Source organism: Ambystoma mexicanum, chromosome 3p, assembly GCF_040938575.1.
Source record: "Ambystoma mexicanum isolate Mex_15411 chromosome 3p, UKY_AmexF1_1, whole genome shotgun sequence".
Taxonomy (NCBI): domain Eukaryota; kingdom Metazoa; phylum Chordata; class Amphibia; order Caudata; family Ambystomatidae; genus Ambystoma; species Ambystoma mexicanum.
Window position 1 is genome coordinate 615062749 of NC_090925.1, and position 25278 is coordinate 615088026.

Sequence of the window (25278 nt, forward strand, 5' to 3'; positions counted from 1 at the left end):
CCCAGTCTAAGTTGTTTGCGCCGTCTGTGTTGGGGGCGTAGGAGTTGACGAAAACCACCTCCTCTCCCTCCACCATGCCCCGAACCAAAAGTGCCCTTCAATCGTTATCTCTTTCTGTTTTGATCAAGCGAAACCCTAGCGAAGTGTGAAGAAGAATTGCGACTTCCCCTGGCGTAGGATGAATATGAAGAGAAGTAGCGGTGGAATCCCCAACTGCGGGCCCACAGGTGTTCATTTTGAGGTAGAAGGTGGGGTCTCTTGAATCATTGCCATCTCGATCATGTGACGTCTGAGTAATTGCAGGATCTTTCGCGTCTTGGCCGGGATGTTGCCCCCTCTAATGTTCCAGGTTGCTACTTTGAATTGGAACGATGATGTTTTACACGGAGCCCGTTTGAGGGAGTAGCGGTGGGCCACTCCTCGGTGGTGACCTGACATTTTGGGCGGCTGGATTGCATGGGAGCTGCATCAGGCAGGAGGGCGGCGGCGGGGCCCGGGGCGAGACCCGCGGCTGGGCGATGGCGCATGGCGTGCGTTTCAAACAACAACAGTAAAACGATTTTCCTTACACGGACAACCCCCAACTCGTCCGTTTGGAACTCCTCCCACCCCCCCAACTAGAATACAAGACGTGCTGTGCACGGGGCGCAGGTGGCCTTCCGAGGCTTAGGCCCCAACCTCCCGTTTGCGAAGATTGACCTGATGGCTTGTTTCCTTCTTGCTTTGGGTCAGTGGCGCAGGTTTTCATCAAGGCGGGACTGTCCCCGCTCTTTCTCCGTTTATGGCTCTGGACATTTGGTTTGTGGATTTATATCCCTGCCTGTCGAGGAACAGTGTGGCTTCTTCGGGGGAGTTGAAGAAGTGGGTATTTCCCTCAAGTTGAATGCAAAACCTCGCAGGGAAGAGCATCGAATACGTGATTTGGTTGGCGCGCAGTCTGTGTTTAACATGGGTGAACAACCTCCTTTGGGCTTGGACTGACGGCGAGAAGTCCGGGTAAAACTGGATGTCGTCCCCATCGAAGTGGAGTTTGCCCTTTTCTCTTGTCGTTCTTAGGATCGCGTCCCTGTCCTTGTAGCTTAAGAGCTTGGCGATGATCGGGCGGGGAGGAGTTCCCAGAGCAGGTCTTGTTGCAGGGATTCTGTGGGCTCTTGTTACACCTCGACCTTCGCCGCATCACACTCCCCAGGGTCTGCCCCGTGCCTCTTCAGTCTCCCGCGTTAACAAGGACAGTTGGGGAGCTCTATGTAAGGCCAGAAAGAGGGACAAGAAAGTGGTTGCTCTTCATAAGGGGCTACGGCGCCGTCATGCACCTTTTTTCTCATGCTGGCAGCTGCCATGGAGAATAGCTGCAACAAACTACCTTTCCCAGAAAACCTGTCATGGATTGTAGTTCCCGGCATTAATACGGGAGCCTCATTTTCAAATATGTCACGCCTCCTTGTATTTAAACCACAGCGGTTTTCAGAACGCTGCTTCTGTTTATAGTTACAACCGGCATTTTCTGAAGTGCTCCTTCGGTACCTTAATTCCGGAAGTCTCCTGTTTTTTCCGTGTACCGACCTTGCCTGCACACACACTCCTACATCTTGATTCTACTTTGGTATTGTTTGCTGACCGTCTGTGTACCAGACCCCTTGCCTGCTCCTGGACTCCTGGATTGTGATTTTGCTACTGCTACTTCCTGTTTGAATACCATATCTCATTTGGCCACGGACTTTTGAAACCCTTCCTCAGAGTGCTTCCGTTCTTCTGGGGAATAACACTGGTAAGAACAATTCTTCATTTTGGAATCCTGTCTTCATCGAACTGTTACCTCATCTTTGTATAACATTGCTTCATTTCTAAAGTGCATTTTGGAACGCTTTGCTGTGGTGCACCATCCCAAAACCAGTGCGACCCTCGTTCCGTCCGGGGATAGCTACCCTACTAACCTTCCTTTTTTTTGTTTTATACTTTCGTTGTTGCCCAGGATTCTTTACACTACTCTTACTTCCACCAGTGGTAAAGTATATTTCCTTGATTACCATCATTGGGCAGTTTCACATTTAGCTAGTATCTTAAGTCTCTTCTGCTTTATAGGTTGCTCCAGGTCCTTTTTTATGGCTTAAGGGGAACTCACTCAGGTACTCTATTAAGGGTAATAGTCTTGGGGAAAGCCAGGGTTGAATCCGACAGAATATTCATCTCTTGTCTTTTCTTTACAGCTGGGTCCGTGGAGGTGTGTTCTCCCCGCTCTTTTGATTGATCGGTCCCCTTGTCTGTATAGTTCAGCAGGTTGTCATATCAGTTTAAAGAGTTCATTCCCTCACAAAGAGGAGGCTCGGGTGGAGGCTCCAACCCGAGCTCCTTCAAGCAACTCTCCAGCACGAGAGGACCGGTCTGTTTTACACACTCCCCATACCGGTGAGTAACAGCTCTTTCCACCATGAATAATTGCCACAGAACTGCGGGGCCAAATAGCTCAGTGCATAGTTTCTCGATGTGCTCCTCCATTCTGTTTGGTAGGACTCCGACTATCCTTATGTTATTTCGTCTGGAGCGGCCTTCCAAGTCCTCATTTTTGGCCAGTACGGTTTTCATTTGGCCCTCGAGCGTGGAAACTTGGGTGGTGAGTGCTGATGTTCCGTCGTCCAGATCCGATACCCTCTGTTCGACTGAGTCGAGCCTGTCACTGTGTTTGTCGAGGCGGTGCTGCAGCAGGTCCACCTTGGACAAGAGCGAGTCTATCTTGCTGTCCAGGCCACCTATCCCAGCTTTTAGTTCATCAGGATTTCCCAAATGTCTGTTTGTTGCAGTTGCTCTTCCTCTGATGGATTATTCAGGGATTCGGGGCGGTGGTCCGGCCTGGGCGTTTTGGGTGCTGGGCCCGCGTCAAAATTGAGTCTTCTCTGGGTCTTGTCGGGCTTCCCCATCTTGGTCTTGGCGGGTATATGGGCGCAGTTCGGTTAGTTGTCCCGTGCTGTGGACGGCAGTGTCGGAGGGTCCGATTTTTGGGTTTTATAAGAGGCGCTGTCGAAGCGTGCACGGATGAAGGGTCACAGTACAGTCGTGCCGGGGTTTAGAATCTATCCCTCTTCGGCTCATGTTCCGATTTAGCCGCTGCGTGCCGCACAAGGGACTGGGACCCAGCCGCGCGGAAATTCGTTACGGGCTAAAGTGGCGGGTGTGCCGTAGAGTGACCCTTTTTTGCTAGTGTTGCGTAGGCTTGCCGTCCTGCTTGTTTTGCGTGCTTCTGTGTGCCTTCGCGCGCCTCCCGCCTCTCCCCTGCGGGTGTCCGCTCCGACACAGTCTTTCTGCTGGATGTGAGCCGTGTAGCTGCTCCGCAGGGCCAGTGAAGCGGCACCACCGTCCCAAGCGATTCTTGCAGTGCTGCTCTCCGAAGTCACCTCCCCGCTGTTGCTGGTCTCGGCAGGTCTCACGGGTGGGTCCGCCGCCCCTCCTATCTGTCTATGGAGGATTGATGCCGGGCAGGCTGGTGTTCCAGGGGCCCACGCGGTTCACGGTTGGGCGTCCGTACCACGCTGTGGGTATCTCGCGGAAGGCGAGATCGATTTTCGGCAGGGATTAGGTGCTGCACTAGAGTAGTGTATTCCTTGCGAATTTAGTGATTTCTCCTCAGGATTGCCGCGATTAAACAGGATTCATGCGGGAGGTAGCCGAGAGCTTACAGGGGAGCTGCCATCTTGGTCGGCCCTCTAGCGCCCTCTCGTAGTCCGTCATTTGTAGTGATTCAAAGTCCCTGAATTCCCCCGTCTTCGAACATGTCTCCCCATGTGTAGATCCCAGCACTTTCCCAGCTTCTCGTCGTTGTGAGATCTGCTTGAGTTCTGCAAACATCGGCCAGTATGGGGGTGTTGGGAGAGTAGGGGTGCTTGGAGTGCCTCAACGAGCAGGTTTTAGACCATATTTGCCTGCCTAATTTTATGATCATGGGTACCTTTTGTGTTTGATTGAGCGGGTTCCTAAGTGTCTCTTTAGGGAACAACAAGGAGGGTATGTGGCACAGTAGACCCGTTTCAGCTGTGGGTTCGTCCTGGAGCCACTTAGTCACATGGGCGAGCTGTGCCGCTAAGTAATACATCTGCTGATCAGGGAGCTGTATCCCAGCCACTTTGTAGGGCAGTGTGAGAGTGGATAAAGATAGCTTGTGTCTTGTTGGCCCCCACAGGAATTCCTTGAGTAACACTTCCAGCTTCTTAAAAAAGGGTGGGCTGATGTAGTGGCAAATGTTTACGAAGTGATACAGGAATCAGGATAGAATTATCATTTTGGTGATGGCCGCTCTGCCCATCATCGAGAGTGGTAGCTTCGACCAGAATTTCATGGACTTGCGCAGCCCTTTCATTACAGCTTCCGTGTTGTGTTAATGCGTAAGCTTCGGGATATGTTGAATGTTGACTCCCAGGTATCGGGATGCCATTGTATCCCGACTTCTAGCAGGTCCTCCTTCTCTACATCTCTGAGTCTAGCTAGCGGGAAGGCACAGGACTTCCTCCTGCTGAACTTGATCCCTGAGTACTTCTCATAGTTGTCTAGGATGTTCAGGGCTACTTGTGCGTTGAGTTGTGGATCCTTTAAGTATAAAAGCACATCATTTGCATATAATGATATTATAGAGTATTCGTTGCCCAGTTGTATGCCCGCGTCAAAGTACTGCTTTCTAAAGTATATAGCGATCGGCTCCAGCCCTAATATGTACAACATCAGTGATGGCGGACATCCCTGCCTGGTGCCTCGTTGTATCGCCCAGGGTTTTGACATTGATCCTCCTGTTTTCACTCTAGCCACGGGTGAGTTGTAAAGCACCTTGACCCATCTCCCAAAGCCCTCGCCGAAGCCAAATCGTCTCAGTACCTCGACCAACCACTCCCAGAATATGGAATCAAAGGCCTTGATGGCGTCGAGCGATAGTACCGCCAGGTCCTCATCTCTCGTGCTGGTTTCTGCCATAATGTCTTGTAGTCTTCTTAGGTTGGACGTAGCGAGTTCCCACCACTTGTGCAAGTCTCCTGGCTAGTATGGTGGTCAGGATTTTACTATCTTAGTTCAACATCGCTAGTGGGCGGTAGGAATCGCAGTTGTTGGGTGGTTTATCTGGTTTAAGCATAGGGATAATGATCGTTTCCTTCATTGTATTGGGCAGGATTCCGTTTTCGTATGCTTCAAGAAAAACTTCACGTAGTATCGGGGTGAGAGTTGCTTTGTACGCTTTATAAAATTCTGGCGGGAGGCCATGACTGCCGGGGGCCTTGCATGTGGATAGTGATCTGATCGCTTCTGACACATCTTCTGAGGTTATCTCTAGTTCTAGTGCCTCTTTGTTCAGCAGTAAGTTTCGGGAGATCCATCTCTACGAGGGTTTCTATGATTTCTTCTCTGGGTAGTTGATTGTCGTAGGAATGTAGCTTGGAGTAAAATTCTGCGAATACGTTGTTAATATCCTGTTGTGTTTTGTGTGTCTTCCCATCCTCATCCGTGATCTCGGTCGGGAGGTGTCTTGGGTGTTCACGCCTGCATAGCCACGCCAGCAGCCTACTAGGTTTATCTGCCTCTTTATGTGCTTTGGCAGTGTATGTCGCGAAGTCGAATTTGGCTAGTCTGTCCCAAGCCACCGTGCAGTCCTCTCTGATTTCCTTCAGCTTTGCCGCCTCCTCATGTGTTGGATCAGAGCAGGTCTCAATTTGCGTCACTTCTGCTTCTCTGGCCTCTAGTTCCCTCTTCAGTTGCTTCCAAATGCCTCCTGATCTTGCAATTACTTCGCCTCGGGTCACCACTTTCATAGCTTCCCATAGTGTGCCCCAGCTTGCTACTGAGCCCTGGTTGTCGGCTACATAATCTTCTAATCTGATGCTGAGATTTTCTCTAAATTCATGATCTCTGAGGGTTGCGGTAGGCATCCTTCATGTCGGGATTGGTGGTCTAGGCCCCCTGAATTTCCAGTGCATAATCAAAGGTGAATGATCTGAAATTGATCTGCCGAGGTATTCTGTGGATTCCGCCATCAGGATTTGTTACCTGTCAATGAACAGGTAATCAATTCTCCTGTGGACCCTGTGCGGGGCTGAGTAGTAGGAGTAGTTCCTCCCGGCGGGGTGGTGTTCTCGCCAGATGTCCACCAAGTCGAGATGTTCCAGAGAGTCGTTCAGCGCCTTGGTTGCAGCATTGTTTGGGTTCAGAGGGGGTTCGGACGTGTCAACAGTTCCGTTGCTGACACAATTAAAGTCTCCTCCCCAAATAAAAGTTCCAGATCTGTGGTGGGCTATCTTGGCACATAGTGTCTTGAGGTGGGAGGGTATTCCGTGAGCGGGGAAATAAGAGTTCACAAGGCATATCGCAATGTTTTCTATGGTCCCCCTTATTGTTAAATATCTGCCCTCGCTGTCCGCTTCTAGCCCCAGTAGTTGGAATGGAACACTTGGACTCACCCATGTGAATACACCCCGTGCATATTTGGAGTAGGGTGCCCCTCTGCCGGTTCCGCCCCATCATTCAGACAATTTGGAGGAGGACTCCGTCAGATGGGTTTCCTGCAGCATCGCAATTGAGACTTTTTTCCTGCGGAGATAGGATTGAATCCTATTTCTTCTGAGGTAAGATCCCATACCCCTTACATTCCATGTCATAACTTTGAGTTGTGCCGCCATGTAGGTGGTGTAGTGGGTTCACCTTCACTGCCCCTCTTTGCGTACTGGTGTGGTCCATGATGCCAGCAGGGGGGCTTCCGGTTCGTATTCCTGAGTCTGCCGGGAAGACTGTAACAAACAAAACTGATAACACAACTGCAGTTTCCATGGGGTGCTCAGGCGCTCCCGCGCCGTTTAGACCCGTCCGGGTGTCGGGCGTGAGCAAAGCCGGGAAGGAGGCCGGCCTGTCCTAATCTGTCCGTGGGGGTTGCGCCTTGCGCACAGTGGGAGGCAAGTGGAAGGTAGATGGTGATTCTCGAATTTCCGCGTTCAATGGCTCCTCCCTCTCTGGAGTACTTAAGGATCTTTTCTCTGTCCTGAAAATTGAGTATTCTGGCAATTATAGGGCGAGGATGCGAGCCAGGTGGGGTTTTTTCTGGAGGGACCTGTGCGCCCTCTCTACCGCAAAGCCTTGCGTCAGTTTTCCTGCACCTATCTCTTGTTGTAAAAGGGCTTCTATGTAGGCCGTTGGGGTGGGGCCCTCGGTTCCCTCCGGTACTCCCAATGTTCGGATGGTGCCCCGTCTGGCCCGTCCTTCTGCGTCTTCAGATCTCGCTTTGAGCGTGGTCAATTTCCTCTCTAGGTCTACCACCTTAGCCTTCAGATTAGCAGTGTCGTCTGATGTCTCTCTTATAGTTGCTTCAGCGTTTGTCACCCTCTCCTTTAGGTTCCTAGCATCCTGACGCATGAGTTGCATGTTGGATTTAAACTCATCAATCTTGGAGTCTATAAATGTTCGCAGTGAGGCTATGGCTTCCAGCACTTGGGCATTAGATTCCGTTTCCCTCGCCTGTGCAATGTCAGGGGCGGAGGGGTGAGGTTGAGCTGGGGTCTGGGTCTTGGTGGTGACAAAAGTATCCATGGTGGATGGTTTCCCTTTGTTCCTGGAGGACATGGTGGTGACCCGGTGGTGTGATTCCCAGTTATGACTCTGGGGCAATGGATTGAAGTCCCATATGCTGATTAGAGTAGGGAGCTTCAGGTGGTGCCAGGTATATTCAGATTAGCCCAATGGTCTCATGGATCAGTATGTTGGACTGGCCCCCTGCTACAGAGAGCCAAGTGCCCTGTTGTGGAGGGCTGGGGCTTTCAGCAGGGGTTTGGGTTCAGCTGCTGGAGCCCTATTGGGTCTTTCGAGGGGGGCTGGAAGGGGGTCAGTGTGTCCCAGTGCAGCTTCTGGTGGAGTTATTCAGCTGGCCTCGTTAACAATTAGGTAGCCCCACAGCCCTCCTCACCTCAGATTCTTCTGCTCCTGCCTCCCCGAGGCAGAATGACTCCCAGGTTGTGGGGGGGGGACATGGCCCCCTTGCTCACGTCTGGTCCGCTTCGTGTCCGCCGCTGCTCCGATTCCGTTTCACTCGACCTGCCAGCCTCTGGCGCTGTGGGCGGGGCCCAGGCTTCAGTCCGGGAGCGGGATTAGGGCCCCCGCCAGCTCCGAGGGACCTCAGTTGCTTCTCTCTGTCTCCTCGGCGGAGACTCTCATATGGGTCCGAGGTCAACACGCCTCCCAGCGCACCGCACTACGGCTCTGTGTCGGGTCGCCTGCGTCCACTCCAGCTGGGAAAGCCCAGCCCTCCCTGCAGTTTCGGGCGCACCCACTTTCATTGGCAGTACCAGTGGGGATGGTCTGCCTCAAGATTGCAGGCAACACTGGCCACGAAATGCGGCAGCCATCTTGGATGTTGCCAGAGGTGGGAGGGGAGGGATAGTTTGAGTGGATTTTCGCCCGACTCGGGGGCTGGCTTCGGGTGTAATTTAGTTGGGCCGTGCAGGGCTGCGCTCGCTCCACCCTCGGAACCGTGTTTCTCGCTCTGAGATGGTCATAAAACCGGAGAAAAGGATTAGGAAGAGGCGCCTCGGCCGGTGCTCGGCAGATCAGCCTCCTCATCATGAGCTCTTGGCCACGCCCCCTTCGACAGGGATAACCTCTTGGGGAAAGCCATCCACGAATTGTTGCAGGCCATTTAGATGGACACAGACGGCCCGTGCCTTAGGCACTCTTCAGCAGCATCGTCCATCCTTTTGTGCCTCTGGCGGAAAGTCAGGCAGATCTTCAAAGGGGTTCGGTGGAGGCTCCTCCTCATACCGTCAATCCTCCCGGTCAACGACCCAAGAGACCTACAAGAGCCACTCACTCCAAGGAGGTGGCTGACGTCATTGTCGTCTCTCCCAAGTCGGCACGCAGGCCCCGAAGCAAGATTGAACTCGCCAGGATGTCGAACCCCCACCCATGCACCCCAGTGGTAGGCTGGCTGGCGGGCTTCATCAGCGAGTGCTAGACCCTCTTGCCCACAGACAGACTATAGAGTTCCAGCAGAAGTGTCTGCGGATGCCACCGGTGACCCGGCAGGTGCAGCACATCTCTTGGCTCCTGCAGGAAGTACGGGCCATGCTAAAAAAAGGAGGCGAAGGGGCTGGTTCCAAAGTGACTCTGGCGCTCTGTGTCTGCTCCAGATACTTCTTGGTAAAGAAGAAGACTGGGGGCTGGACGCCCATTCTAGACCTGCAGCGCCTCAACAAATACCTCAAGTCCCAACAATTCGGGATAGTCACGTTGCAGTATGTGCTCGGCCAAATGGAGGAAGGAGACTTCTTGTCGTCGCTGGATCTGGAGGATGCATACTTCCACGTCCCCATTCACAAGAAGAATCGGAAGTTCCTGCACTTCATGGTACAGGGAAGACACTACCAGTTCAAGGCCCTTCCCTTCGGACAGAAGTCGGTGACCAGGGTGTTCACGAAGTGCCTGGCACCAGGGGCAGCCCATCTACATCTACAATGGACACATGTGTACCCATACCTTGATGACTGGCTCATCTGTGCCAAGTCCAGGAAAGTAGCCGTTGAACACATGGAGAGAACCATCCGGCTGCTGACGGATCTGGGGTTCTCTGTCAACTATCCAAAATCCTGCGGTATCAGTTAATAAAATCGCAGCAAAAATGTTGCTGGTAAAAAAAGAATCCAGCAAAAATGCTGTGGTTTGACCCGGTAAAGGTGTACCCCATTATACCATTTAAGGAGAGCGGGGGTGTCCCCCCGCTCCCCTTAAATGGTATAATGGGTCCGGGGGATGCAGGGGTGTCCCCCGCATCCTTTACATGATTGTGGTGGCAAAACCATGGCATTTTTGCCAAGATATTTTGTATAACTGTCATTTGCCGCGATTTTAAGACATGGAACCCATCAGATGTCTGCCAGTAGCTACTTGGACCTCATTACATACTTTTGCACTATTGTTTAGATTTGCAGTCTGCTTTGGCAGGGTGGTGTTACAGAACTTACTTATTTAGGTGATTTCCTCTCTCCCCCCATCACCTTCTGATCAGTACTACTTTTGGAGTCTAAACTGAGGAGTTTGTGCAAGGATGCAGTCCATTAGAAGAGACAATTCCTTATCTTCAGTAAGGTTCTTTCTGACGGTTCTTTATCACTCTGCCATCCTGTCACACATGCAGGGAGTGTTTCCTTTTTGGATTTCTGCATTTTAGTATGCTGCTGAGTAAGGGGAAAGGCGTGGAACTGCGGTCACACTGGGGGGATGGATGTGTGCTTAATTTGTTTGCTGGCATCAATACAGGGCCATGGAGTCGATGGTGCTGAAGCATGGTGCTGAAGTGTTTAAGCAAGCCGATGTGGAGCCGCACTGTGCCTAGTCGTCCAAGCTTTCTGGTGGCAGCTGATGCTGGGAATTACTAGGTGAGCATAATCCACCAAAAAGAACATTACCGAAAGTAAGTAAGTTATTTGTCTCAGCTGCACTGGGATAACTAGGTGCATTGACATATCTTGCATTTGCATTGGTGCATTCGTATCTCTGCATTTACATCGTTTTCGTACATTTTCTAGGGAACTCGCAAAGCATGTAAAAAAGGGAAAGATGCGTATAGAAAATTAAAGGGAATGGTGTACTGTGGGATTGCATAAAGATGTAAGTGCACTGATGTGAAGACATAGAACCAAATCCAACCCTACAAGTTAGTAAACAAGTGAAGTAAAAAAACGCAACTCTTGAATGGCATAGGGCATGTTGGCATGTGTGCTACTGTGAGCCCAGTCTGAGTATGTACCAAGGTTAAAAGTCAGTGACTGATTCCTACAATTTCCATCTTTGCAAAGCCCATTATCCTGCATTTTAGACCTTTTTGGTTTGTTCTTTCTCTAGCCACCAAAGCTGAGTTCATTCCCTTGCCCTGTTTGTAATCGAGTCTACCCAATGCAGAAGAGACTAACGCAGCATCTGAAAACGCACAGCACTGAAAAACCACACATGTGTGACAAGGTGGGTACAACATTATGTTCATGTGGGCCAACACTAGCATTGACTATTGAGTGCTTCTACTCCGCATAGGAATTATGTACACTATGCAAGTGTAAGGTATGGGTGTGTACTGTGTAGTTCTGTGGCAGAAAACGTGTTCCATATACCATACCTATGCAGTGTGAGTCAGTAACTGTTGTAGCATGCATCAGTTCTACTTGTATGAGGGATTCCTTATAACATGCCACATTGTTGTGTTCTTTCAGTGTGGGAAGTCATTCAAGAAGCGCTACACTTTTAAGATGCACCTACTAACTCACATACAGGTTATTGGCAGCAGCAGGTGAGAATTATTTGAGCTGAATTGAGATTTATTATATTTGTTTGGTGGTGTCTATTGCTGAGTTCATCAGCTCGTTGGTGCTGTCATAGTCTTCATTCTGTTTTGTTTTCCTCCAGATTTCTCTCAAAGTGTTCTACAGTTGGGTTTATATAATGGCCTGTATCCATTGATGGTGTTTTCTGCTTGTATGATGATATAATTACCTCTGTTGTCCTCTCTAGCCTCATCAAGGTGTGCTCGATTATTTTGGGATACATCCTAGTGTGTTTCCTTTTGTTTACCACTGTCCTTCCATGTCCTGCTGGCTCTGTGTTTTTGTAGCATTTCCCTGCATTTCCTCCGTTATAAGCCTCCATTCATGAGGTTCACCCCTTGTGTGCTGGTATCTTTTTTTATGTTAACTAGTCTCCTGTTGTGTGATGCTTTCTTTATCTTGTGGTGCAATTGTTTATGTAGTTTAAAGAGTCCTCTTGTTAAATGCACCTGCTGTGCAATGATGTAATCTTTGTCTTTTATGTTTGGTTTTATCACCTGTCATGGAGTCTGCAACTGCTTTTCATATCTTAAATATGACTTTGTCTTTCAGGTTTAAGTGCGAGTTTTGTGATGTTGTCTGTAATGATAAGAAAGCGCTGCTTAATCACCAACTCACTCACATGAATGATAAACCCTACAAATGTAATTTCTGCAAATACTGCACTTTCCGTGAAGACTTCCTTGTGTCTCACCTTGCTGTGAAACACACTGGTAAGTTTTGAACTACGGTGAAATATGCAGATACCCTTTCACTACTGGCAAACCGGAAAGTTATTAGAACACTTGCTTTACTTTGATGCCATCACAAAATGCTAACTGTGGCACAGCGAAGGTGTACATCTGCAGAAACAAGATACAGAGCATGAAGTTGCAAACTGAGAGTCCACCACTAGAAATGTCAGGGTAATGCAGTGTTTTCCTTGAAACACCAAGGTAATTCTACAGTTTCCCCCCATGCTGCCCATGTTAAACATGTTTTACGCACGATTTAACCATTTAGTATGCCTTAGACCATTGGACACTTTTTGTGGATGCTTAGACATTTTGGGATTTGCCCGTCATTGAGCTGCAATGTGTGAACACCTCCTACTTAGACCACCTCTTGCTTTATTTTTGTCCTGGTTGCACAATTGGGCATCATGTCCCTTAGTTGTATCCATACACTGGGCACCAAATTGCGCATTCCTCCATAGTGCAGATGAACTAACCCAAGTGTGTAGGGAGAACGGCATCACGCTTCAGCAATGTCATAATGGTCTCAGGGTGCTCTAGAAAACGGATGTCTTCCTAGGTACATTTTCCTTCAAGAAGCTGCATACTAGTGAATGCGTCTATTTGCCTGTGTTATAAGTGGATGAGGCCAAACAAACATGTCCAGTTCACTTGATATATTGAAATAACCAGCGTCATATCATTCTGCTCTCTTGAACGTCACCTAAAGGCTGCATTTTGACCATTTGGTAACATTGCAGGCTCTATTAAACCTACATTTCACCTTCTGCAGAATTGTGATTTCGCAAGTGTAGGCACAATAGTTGCTGACACTGAAGTGAAACCCAGAAGCAGACTCTATTTTTAACATTGTTGATTAATCTGTAGGTGGGAAACCGTTTTCGTGTGATTATTGTCACTTTACTACCAAGCACAAAAAGAACCTCCGCCTACATGTTCAATGTCGACATGCAGAGAGCTTCCAAGAATGGGATCAACGACACCCTGAAGAACCTCCATGCCGCCGTCGCCCCTTTTTCACCCTTCAGCAGATCGAGGCACTAAAACAGCAGAATACTACTCCAGAAGAGATGGCGGTCAACCCCCAGGTATAATTTCCTAACTTATCCAAAGCATGAGCCATTAAGGAAGAAACCATACCATGTTTCTAAAATGTGCCCTTCCTTGAATTTAAATTTTTTCTTGTTTCTTTGAGCTCCCCTGTATTTCCTTTATCTTTATTTGGCCACTCCCAATCTATAAAATACTATCATCTAATTTCAGTTGTCTGTCAACTTCTTTACATCTTTTTACAGTATTTCTCATCCATCCTAAGCCGTCCAATGGTAAAGGTGACCTCTGTCCTGCTCAGATTATAAAGGATGCAGCTAGAGATCTTGCACCTTTCATTTCTAAACTGATCAATGCCTCCTTCAGATCTGGCACCATTCCCTCTAATCTGAAACAATCCTGGGTACTACCACTCTTAAAGAAACAATCTGTAGACCCACTTATTCCCGCTAACTACCGTCCCATTACGACAGTACCATTCTTACTCAGAATACTTGGCAAGGTCGCATACACCCAGATCCAAAAAATATTTAGAACTGCATAAGCTCCTAGGAGCAAGACAATCAGGTTTTCGCCCATTACATGGGACAGAAATGGCCCTCACTGACTTAAAAACACAGGTTGATGAGTTAAGAGATAAAGGGAACATAGCCCTCCTCTTACTGTTAGATCTCTCAGCTGCATTCGACCTAGTGGATCTTAAGATCCTTTGTAATCACTTGGACTTAGCAGCTCACTTTTCTACAGAGGCCATCAGATGGATAGAATCATTTTTGAGCGACAGAACTATGAGGGTCTTCTCCCCATCGGCAGCTGCAGACCCTGTCCCGATCACTTGTGGTGTACCCCAGGGCTCATGCGTCTCCCTCACATTATACAATATATTCACCAGGCCCCTGTTCGATGATCTGGACCTTCTAGGTATCACCTACACTAACTATGCAGATGATACTCGGATTCTCCTCCCACTTTCTGGGGATTATGGCAAGGATCTAGCATTGGTGAATGGAGTGTCTCATCAGGCATAGATGGCCACCCACGGCCTATGCCTGAATGATAAGACAGAGCTCATCATCCTGGGTACCCACCTTAAGAAATTAGGCCATGAATATTCATCATTCGTCATTGATGGAAACATCATCCGGGTAGCCAAGGAGGTGAAAACCCTTGGCTTTTACCTTGACTGTGCCATGTCCTTTGACAAACAGGTGAAATCCTTGGCCTCTACCACCGCTTACACCTGTAAGCTCATCAGGGCAGGCAGACCATTCCTATCTAATGATAGCCGTATGATCTTGGCTAGAGCACCGATACTCTCTAGGCTAGATTACTGTAACGCTCTCTACAGTGGCGCCAATAAGGCCATTATCCAGAGGTTACAAACACTCCAAAAAATAACGCCTTAAGAGCTGCACTAGGTGTGAATAAAAGAGAACATAGCTCTGCAACTAGACGGCAATATAAGTGGCTTTCCACCCATAACAAAATTCTCCTAAAAACGGCCTTCCTTACTTATAAAGCATTAAACCATGCTGCCCCTAGTTACCTCATAGACAGACTCCACAGAAGAACGTCTATCAGACCCACTAGAGCCAGCAACACAAACTGCCTTACTGTACCAAGATTCCGACTCACCAAGATTGGTGGCAATAGCTTTCCTGTGAAAGCATCCAAACTATGGAACTCCTTGCCACACCAGCTTAGAGCAGATCAACCGTACTTACAATTTAGAAGTAATTACATTAACATGCTCAATTCAACTGACCACTAGCTTGTGCTACTGCACTAGCCCCACCTAGGTTGCCTTAAACTATCCCTACCATCATACTCTTGATTTTGTGCATGTCGATCCTTCCTGTTCATAACCTGCTTTAACTTGTATATATGTATTACTGCGAACATACCTGCAACTATATATGTCTCATTGTAACTATTCTTGTGACTATGTAAGCTTTGCATCTTCTTACTGCTGCGCCCTGTTACCGTTGGGTCTGGTGCGCATTACAAATAAATAAACAAACCTCTCTACTTGGCATAACGTGAGCTCTCCCTTCTAAATATTTGTTCACTGCTTTATGTTGCCGGCTCCTTTCCTTCTTTTTCTGTCCTTGATAGGGAGATGTATCATTTGTATGCAACATCCCTTCTCCTAGTGAGACCCCCCAGCACTTTTGATGGATTTCTGGACTTTTTTCTTTCAATCCTGAATGAGTGTAGCCTTTTTCCTCTTTCATTCTTGTGGGCTCTGTCTGTATTCTACCTGTACTATGGAGCCTGTCTTAAAGGCATCTGTGTTTTTACTACTGCAGCACACAGCTCTGTATGGGCAGTGTTGCTGGGGACCCTTAGGGTCCTCCTTTAAGGTTATTTTTCTGTATCCTCAAGTAACTACAGTTCTTAAGATTAGTATCTCTCCCAAAACTCTATAGTCGGAGATTGGCACACCCCACCTTCAGTGGAGTGCCAAAAGGATACTTAGTATCGCTCTTCTCTCTGCTTTTGTGACTTTTTGTCACCAACAATCACCTAGTTATTCTACCAACTATTGTGTATTTTTTATACTGCAGGCTATGTCCATAGCCTCGGTAGTGCATAAAATAGCCAAGTACCAACTTGGGGCTTCCCTTCTTTTTGCGCCATTGCTAGCGTGCTTGTTCTTTGGTAGCCCTTCTACCATTCTGGGAAGGGGGGGGTCAGTGTGTGGGTTTTGCCTTTGACGGGAACCCCGTAGGTATCCCTGCCTAGGCTCCAGAGTGTCTGGCAGGCAGAGTGTAGGGAAGGAGTTTTCCACCCCTCTGTCTTTTGTCTGCCAGAGTGCCCGAATAGTCCCAGCTCCCACAGGAGGTCTGGCTGTCCTGATTGGACAGCCAAACACCCCTTTCTGTAAAATGCTGAGATAGATTGCAGAGGGGTGTGTGTTGGAACTGTATAAAAGGTGAGGCTTCTGGAGTGAAAAGCAAGTTGATCACTGAAATACAAGTAACCGAAAAAGAAGACAACCAGAGACGACTGCAGACCCTTTGCAACACCGTGAAGCGACCAGTGCTGTTCTGACACTGTTTTCCATGTGACAGAGGAGCTCCGAAGAGGAGGACTCCTTCCTTTTGGCTGGTTGTAACAACCAGTCCCAAGACAAACTTTGAAACAAGCCATTTCCTGAGGTCCTTGCACCTTCTAGAGCTGCAGAACACCAATGGCATGAGACCTGCTGCCCATTTCGAATGAATTGTTGTGGAAAGGCCGAATCCGTCCAAATTTTTGTTGAACCTATAAGGACACTCCAGAGATCCGAGCCAACTCGTCCAGACCCCCTCACCAGAGTGTGCGACTGCAGGAAGCGAAGAAGATAGACTGACAGATCCGTGCCATTTGTTGGTGCTGCAGAAAAGGTGCCAAAACCGCAGAGTGAACCAAGAAGCTGCTGAAAGTCGTGCCACAGGTCCTCCCTTGAGACTGCTGCTGAGGCATCCCATCCATTATCCTGTCTTCAGTCACCAGACCAAAGAATATAGAGGTCTGGTCCAGAGCTGCAAATCGCAGAGCATCCAGCATAAACATTTTCTTCTAACCTACGGTACTGTGGGGAAAAAGGTATTGCTTACCTGATTCCAAGAAGTCGCTCCAGAGCATTGGAGTCCACGTAGAGGTGTCCAGGGCAACCCCCTCTTACCTCTGACCCAAGCTGCTGCTTGTGTCCCATTCTTGTGTCCGTTTTAAGGTCTCCCTTTGTGAGCTGTTAACTTGCTGCTTCAATAAATCTAGACACTGGAAGAAATCCACAGGAACTCTTCATTATTCGGTGATTGTTAAGACTTCAGTCCTCTCTGAACTGCCTTTAGCTAGGGTTGTGTTTTTGGACTTAAAAGACTTACTAGGCGAAGAAACCATTTCTAGGACCTTAAACTAAGCTTATGTTGCACAAACTAACCATTTTCCTCCCTTTAGGTGACTTTACTATGTGTTTGCAGAGTAAATGTATTACCTATAAACCATTGAAAACCGCATGAGTGCTCAATAACCGATAATACAATAACATTGTCTTTTCACTTTCTAACGTTACTGCAAATGTAACCGCTAACAAACACGTAAGTGCCCTTTGAAGTGTATTATCAAGTAATCCTAAGTGTTCTAGTATAAACATCTGAAGTATTTATGGTGAGTCTGGTGTATGTATAATAAATATATATATTTAGAGGGGATTGGGTCCTCCGACGTATTCCATATCTATGACAGTAATCACCACAGCTGTGCTGCTTCGGAAAATCTTCCTGCGTCGATGATGTCGATATGCTGTCCTCGAGCCGACGTCACCGGATGTTATAAGTAGGACGCACAACGCCCGTAGCCTCAGTTCCGTTTCTCGGCTCTTTCTGACTTCTGTTCTTTCGGTTCCTCGAACCTGTTAGTTTGTGATATCCATGATGTCTTCGTCGTCTTCTACCCTACGGCCGGGTTTTAAGAAGTGTCGGGACTGCGGGTCCAAGATGTCATTGACGGATTTGCACGTCGTTTGCCTCTGGTGCCTCGGTGAGGACCACGACATGGATGACTGTGTGGACTGCCAGTCGCTCACTTCAAAGTCCTTGTGGGAGCATAGGAAGAAGCTTTCTGTAGGTAAGGTGGCCAAGCCCCGGAAGACGAAGTCCACCGGCCTTTCGACTGACGATTCGAGGGGCGACTCTACGCGTCGTCGTCGGTCCGGGGGGGTCTCACTCGCGGAGTAGGTCCCACCATTCCTCTGCCTCTTCGAGGCACTCACGGAAGCGCCGTCACCGGTCTCCATCCCCGTCCTCGTCCGAGGACTCCGCCCGTCGGCGGGTTGTTTGTCCCAACAAGCATTCCACTCCTGCCGAATGGGATTCATTTCGGCAGGAGATGATGGCGAATTTTCAGTCGCAGTGCTCTGGTCCGTCTACGCCGTCGAAAGACACCGGTCGTGACCGTGCTAGAGACACCACTTGCACGCCTTCGGGCTCGAGCGGTCGTCGCGATCACCGGCCGCCTTCGAGGTCCCGGTCGGACAAGGATGGTCGCTCTAGACATGCCCGTTCCAGGTCCCGGTCCTCTACGCCTCGAGACCGTCGGAGCCTGTGCAGTCTTTGAAGAAGACGACATCGGCGCCGAGGTCATTGAGGGACTCTCTCGAGGCTACGCCTTCGAGGAAGCCGTCGACGCCATCAGCGCCCATGCTGTAGAAAGACGCGCTCGGGGCTCCGCACCAAAGGATTGTGCCGAATCTGTCGGCACCATGCTCGGCGTAGACACCGATTCCATCGACACCCTCGACGCCTTTCGAGGCTGTTTTGTCAGAGGTACCCCGTGGCACGGTGGAACCCCCTAGAAAGGGTCTGGCGAAGGTTAAGAATGTCTTTGTCCCCTTTTCCGTGCCCTAATTCCAGCCTCTGGATTATATTTCTGAGGTGGATGAAGGATCTTAGAAAGGGTTGGTTCCTGATACGGTACCAGACGAGATTTTGTCTGGTCATAGCCAGATTGAAGACCTGCGCCAGTCGTTGCACTGAGTTCTGTGGAGTTTTGTGGAGTTCTGTAAGCCTGAGCCTGGCACCCATGCCGAGTCCTCGTACCGGCGCCTTATATCGAGGGTAACGGAATACTTGGGGTGGTCTGCGCCACCAGTGGATCTTCTGCAGGATGACCTGACGGATATCCTCGACCAAGGTCCACCAACTGACCCGGTACTGCCATTCCATATGGCTTTGCAAAGAAGGGTGGCAGCGGCTTGGATTGCCCCGCAGTGTCTCCCGGCAGTGAGCAAGTCTTTGCTGCGAAAATACAGTCCAGCCAGTAGCGACCCCTGCTACTTGACCATGCACCCCACTCCAGAGAGATTGGTGGTGCAGGTGGCTACGGCCCCAGCAAAGCAGGCGTCGTACCCTACCATCCCTCCTGATAGGGACGACAAGCGTTTTGATGGCTGGGCGAAGAAAGTGTTTTCTTCAGAGGGTATGGCTTTACAGGCAGCCAACTCTGTGTGTGCCTTGTCACATTTCACGCACACTCTGTGGAACTGTATTTCGTTAGCGGCTGATCATATTCCCAAAGGGGAGGACGGGATGGTTTTCTTGCTATGGTGCAGGATGGTAAGGATGCCATGTGTGAGTCCATTCAGTCGGGTCTGGACATGGCAGATTGTGTCAGCCGGTCCATGGCGGCGAGCACCGTAATACGCAGGTTTGCATGGTTGTGAAAGTTGGGGTTTGCTCCTGATGTGCAAGCCCGCCTCCTCAACATGCCCTTTGATGGTGAACATCTTTTTGGCAGCAATGCTGACGAGAGCCTTGAGAGGTTGCAGACCTCCAAAGCTGCAGCGAAGTCGTTGAGCGCTGCAGTTCGCCAACCTCTGCCTTTTCATCCTAGGGGACAGCAATGGAGGGGAGGTTCCTTTAGATATTACTCATCCTTCAGTAGATCGAGAGGAGCTGCAAGTCAAAGGGGTCACCGTAGGAGTGCCAGAGGTGGAAAACAAGGTACTCGAGGTGCCAAGGCTGCTCGTGCAGTTGCCTCTTTACCCTCAGGCAATGCCGCAGCCGCTTCAGCTCAGTCATGAGGCCATTTCCCATGGTTCGGCTGGTGCAGCATCTTGTGGAATGGCGGGCTATTACTTCAGATGTGTGGGTTCTGGAGATCATAGCCCACGGCTACTGTCTTCCTTTCTGGCAGAGGCATCCCGACAATCCACCAGGGAATCTCTCTTTGAAGAGTCCGGATCCGCTCCTTGCGCAGGAAATACAAGCCCTGCAGGAGAAAGGCGCCATAGAACTGGTGCCTGTAGCGGAGAGGAACAAGGGATGGTATTCCCCTTATTTTTTGATTGAGACCCATCATGGGCTTGCACGGTTTGAACAAGCGCCTCAGGAAGGACAAGTTCAAGATGGCTACTCTCTCTCAAGTCCTCCAGGCCCTTCAACTTCAGGACTGGTTGGTGTCTCTCGACCTCAAGGACGCTTAGTTTCATGTGCCGATCCATCCCAAGCACAAGAAGTACCTGAGGTTTGCGGTTGGCGACTTGCACTTTAAGTTTTGGGTCCTGCCGTTCGGATTGACTTCCGCCTGAGGGTTTTCACCAAGCTCATGGTGGTGGTGGTGGCACCGTATCTCAGGAAAGGGGGGGGGGATTCACGTCTACCCCTACCTGGACGATTGGTTGATCAGGGCGCGCTCGCCTGAGCAAGTCCTGGATCATCTGTCCGTCACCTGCCACTCCCTTCACAAGCTTGGCTTCTCCCTCAACTTGAAGAAGTCCCACTTGACGCCAACTCAGCGGCTCCAGTACATCGGAGCAGTGCTCGACACATCTCTGGGGCAGTGTTTTCCTCCCCAGGTGAGGGCTCCTCACATTCAGCAGATGGTACACGAGTTTCGACATGCCCAGAGTCTCCCGGCGTTCGAATTCTTGAGGTTGCTCGGCCTCATGGCATCCTGCATTCTTCTGGTGCCAGAGGCCAGGTTGCGGATGTGATCTCTGCAATGGGCTCTCAAGATGCAGTGGTCACAGTCCCCCGGCAGGATGTCGGACCCCGTTCAGGTGCCCCCCTCGGTCGCTCAGGACCTTCTGTGGTGGGCTGACGAAGGCAATCTGATGAGGGGGGGGGGGGGGCTCCATTTTGGCTACCCTGGCTGGAGGTGACGATCGTGACAGACGCATCCCTCACAGGATGGGGAGCTCATGCCAACGAGTTGACAGTCAGTGGTCGTTGGTCTCCGTCGGAGTCCAGACTCCATATCAATCTGTTGGAGCTGAAGGCCGTCAGGCTTGCCCTGAAGGCTTTTCTGCTGACTGTGCGAGGAAAGAATGTCCTGATCCTGACGGACAACACGGTGGCCATGCACTACCTCAACAAAAAGGGGGGGGCAGGGTCACTTCCTCTGTGCAGGGAGGCGATGCAGCTCTGGTTCTGAGCCAACCAGCAGGAAATTCCGATCTCAGCAGTTCATCTGGCCGGAGATGAAAACGAGACGGCGGATGCTCTGAGCAGGCAGAGCGCGATCTCTCACGAGTGGGAGTTGGCGCAGAAGATTCTCCTGGAGTTCTTCGCCCTTTGTGGGGCCCCTCAAGTGGATCTCTTCGGCTCCAGTGTCAACCGGAAGTGTGAAAGGTTCTGCTCACGGGAATTTCCTCCAAGAGGAGCCTTAGGAGACGCGTTCGTGGTGGAGTGGTCCTTCCCACTGCTGTATGCGTTTTCTCCAGTCCCCGTTATCCCACAAGTGCTGCGGAGGTTACGGAGGTTCGGTTCCCGGATGATCCTCATTGCTCCGGCATGGGCCCAGAGGACGTGGTACCCGGACCTTCTCGACTTGTCCATCTGTCATCCACGCCGTCTTCCCTACTGAGACGATCTGCTCTCACAGGAGGGGGGTCAGGTTCTCCATCCAGAGGTCAGATCCCTCATCCTTCACGCTTGGCTTCTGAAAGGTTGAGGTATAACGATTGGGACCTCCCTGAAGACGTGATGGAGGTGTTGCTTTCGGGCAGACGGCTGGCAACAAAGTCCCTGTACCGTTGCCGTTAAAGAAAGTTCTGTGACTGGTGCAGGGTTAAGAATGTGGATCCTTTTTCATGTGACATTCCTGTGGTTCTGTCCTTTTTTTTTTTTCTGCTTTCGTTAGCCCACAAGGGCCTGCAAGTGGGTACCATTAAAGGTTACCTGGCGGCGCTGTCCATATTTAAGTGCTCGTCTGAGGAGTGTTCTTATTTCAAAATTCCTTTAATTTCTCAGTCTTTGAAAGGGCTAACTAATGTGTTCCCACCGTCACCTTTCCAGGTGCCCGGTTGGGATTTGAACCTTGTTCTAAAGTCCCTAATGGTTGCTCCATTGGAGCCTTTACATTCTTGTACTTTGAGACTGTTAACCCTTAAAACTGTATTTTTAGTTGCGGTCACTTCCGCTCGCAGAGTGAGTGAGTTACAGGCACTTTCAGTTAAGCCGCCCTTCACTGTGTTTCATAAGGACAGGGTTGTCCTTAGAGCTCGTCCTTCCTTTCTTCCGAAAGTGGTGTCGGAATTTCATTTAAGCCAGAAGGTCATTCTTCCAGCATTTTATCCTCCTCCGCATCCTAGTAAGGATGAGGAGAGGCTCCATAGGTTAGATCCTAGGAGAGCTTTAAGTTTCTACATTTCACGCATGTCCCGGGTCAGAGTGGACGTATTGGTTACGCTGGAAGGCGTTTGGGACAAGCTGTTACTAAGCAGACTTTGTCTAGATGGATTATCTTGGCAATTTCTGAATGTTACCGCTTGGCGGGTAAGGACGCTCCGGTAGGCTTACAGGCCCATTCTACTAGGGGTATGGCTGCCCCTACTGCACTGCAGAGGGGTGTTCCTATTCGTAACATCTGTGAAGCAGCCACTTGGGCTCCGGTCCATACTTTTGTACGACACTACTCCCTAGATTCTATCCATGGGCAGGATCTGGCCTTTGGCAAGGCGGCCCTTTACTCTGCAATTTAATTGGGCGTTCTAAATTTCTATATTCTAAATTCTTTTTCCCTCCTCCATACGTTGGTACTGCTTTGGGAGTCTGTCATAGATATGGAATACGTCGGAGGACCCAATCCCCTCGAAGAACAAGTTACTTTCTTACCTGGTAACGTTCTTTCGATGGGATGGTCCGACGACGTATTCCATATCGCTCCTTCCCTGCCTAGCCTGCTACAGAATTTCTTATGCGATTGCAGCTTACGTTTCCGCAAGGCTTTCTGTGGTCATACTGGCAGAAGATTGGTGCCACACGTTCAGGGGAAAAAACTACAACTCAGGCTACGTGCGTCCTACTTATAACATCCGGTGACGTCGGCTCGACGGAGGCCCTCGAGGACAGCTTATCGATGTCATCGACGCAGGACGCATACGCCGAAAGATTTTCCGAAGCGGCACAGCTGTGGTGATTACTGTCATAGATGTGGAATACGTCGTCGGACCATCCCATCGAAAGAACGTCACCAGGTAAGAGTGTAACTTGTTCTTCTTATTTAACTATAAGTGTAAGCGCTTCTTTATTGTGCCTGTCTGGCTAAGATTCAGTGTACTTACCTACATCTCACATCTTCCTCTTAAGATGAGCCTGACTGCTCTTCCACTCTACCAAGGTCCTGAGCTAGTAAAGACTGATGCTAAGAGTAGGGGATCTACAAACCACTGGGATAGCTTACTAGTCTTGGTGCCAGTAGGCCTTTAGGAAAACTCCCCTAACAGTCCATCTTTTAAAGCTATTCGCCATTTTCTTCTATTTTGCTCTCTTCACATTCATTTTAAGTCCTCAGCCTCTTGTGTTGCTCTTTACCTCCTTGACCTCCCTTTCCAGTCCCCAGCCTATTCTTCCACATACTGTGCTGAATCTCACATTATCCTTTCTTTCCAAAACCCTGCATTTGCAACATGAGGCCTCTAAAGGTTCATATCTGCATATAATGTCAACAACTGGTTGGACCCAAACATAATTCTTGTTTTTTCAGTGGATTTAGATAAACTGGTGTCCACTTGACTTCCTACAGTGAGACCTTTTTAGAGAGCACACCAGACAGGAAATATAACTATGATGACTATATAAAGGGACAAGAAAGGGCAGCTAGCAATGTTAGGACAGAATTCTATTTTTGGGTTCTGCAGTCTCATTTTATTGGACCCCTACTTTGTGTTTTTTTTTGCTTTTTCCCTCTTCTTCTTTTTATTTTTTATTTACTTTGGTGGTCATGGGGACTTCTGCTAAATTCCCCCTGCCACTACATCCCTTTTTTCTATACTTAAAGTATATGGCATTGGTATTGGGTCACTCATGAGGTTCCCAGGCACCCTATTTCTGCCCTAGGGTGAGTTTATCACCCAACTTTGGTTTTAGACTGGTGGCAGCTAATATTTAGTGTTGGCTTCACCAGGGGTGCAAGTCGATTTGCTGCATTAGTAGCCCAGTAATAATAATAATAATAATAATTTTGCATTTATATAGCGCCTCGAACCCTCAGGCATCTGAGTGCTGCTCATTACCCACGGTGTGTGGTGCTTAGTCATTGACCCCGGAAGGATGAAAGGCTGAGTTTGGCCCTCCCCTGGGATTCGAACCTGCGTCAGCAGGTTCTGCACGGATGTCAAAGCGAGTGCTCTACTCGCTGTGCTATCTGACTGGTGTGCCTTTATGGTAGCCATTGAGGTTCTAATGGGTCTTTTTAAGTCCTACTCTCGGCCATTTTGTTTGTGGCTTCCTTTGTTGATGGGGAAACATGAGACAGGCCTTAAAATGGCTGTTTTATGCCACATGGGCTCTTTGTAAGGACAATATGGCAGCCTCCAAGGTGGTTTGGACTGGGTTAGACCATTCCCTGGGCAGGCCATTACACTTCCTGTGGGGGTGGGCCTGATCGTTTGTCGGTTTTTTAGTAGGCCGCTAATACCTTTGTTTTAAATTCCCTAATGGGATTGGTGGGCTGGCAGAAGCCAGCCCCTGTGAGTAAAGGAATATATAGTGGAAACCCTGTTCCTGAACTCGGAGCTTCTGGATCTTTGGAGGATAAGCATGCCTGCTTATCTGTGAAGGAATTTCGTCCATTTTCTGCTGTTGCTGCATTTGTAGGCCCTCTTCGGGCTATACTGGCTGGATGCAGTAGCCTGGGCATAGCTCCGGTTTGGATCCTTGGCTGCTGGGTGCCCTTCCTTAGATTTCCTCATCCTGCTCTAGGTCCTGCTAATTGGCTGAGGCCAGGCTCTCCATCCTGAGGCTATTTTCTGGGACGTTCTACTGCATTTTACCACTATTTCCTGCCAAAGCATCTCACCTTGATTTTGGAAGCTGCTGCCGCATGCACATTTGTTGGGACTCCCCACCAAATCAGCTTGCCTCTGTTATCTCTGGTCGCCACCACCATTGCCCTGGTGCAGCGGTCGTTTCTGTTTGTGTGCTGACCACGTTTGCCTGCCGAGCCGCTGGGGTCTGCCATGTGCAGGTTCCTCTGTCCTCCTGAAGCCATCTCAGTTGTGGATTCCACCTCTGGATGTCCTACTGCACTGAAGGACGATAGTTTTTCTTTTGAGCTGTTGGGGGTCATCGTTGGCTTAGGGTGCCAATCCCTGGGTGACCAGAACCTTCATTTCAACCTTTAGAAATAAGCTGCTACTTACTGCATTGCTTCTCCTTCTGGTAACCGAATTTCTGGAGGCA

At 49.5% G+C, this 25278-nt stretch overlaps 1 protein-coding gene across 3 annotated transcripts in view; it reads left to right on the top strand.

Annotated features, from left to right (window-relative positions):
• ZNF335 (zinc finger protein 335) overlaps positions 1 to 25278 on the top strand; it is a 1126934-nt gene that overhangs the window by 243593 nt on the left and 858063 nt on the right. For all 3 annotated transcript variants that reach the window (XM_069651371.1, XM_069651372.1, XM_069651373.1), the window contains 4 exons: positions 10852 to 10968; positions 11214 to 11290; positions 11877 to 12037; positions 12926 to 13146. In XM_069651371.1, the coding sequence (XP_069507472.1) occupies positions 10852 to 10968; positions 11214 to 11290; positions 11877 to 12037; positions 12926 to 13146 (576 nt within the window). The remainder of the gene's footprint in view (positions 1 to 10851; positions 10969 to 11213; positions 11291 to 11876; positions 12038 to 12925; positions 13147 to 25278) is intronic.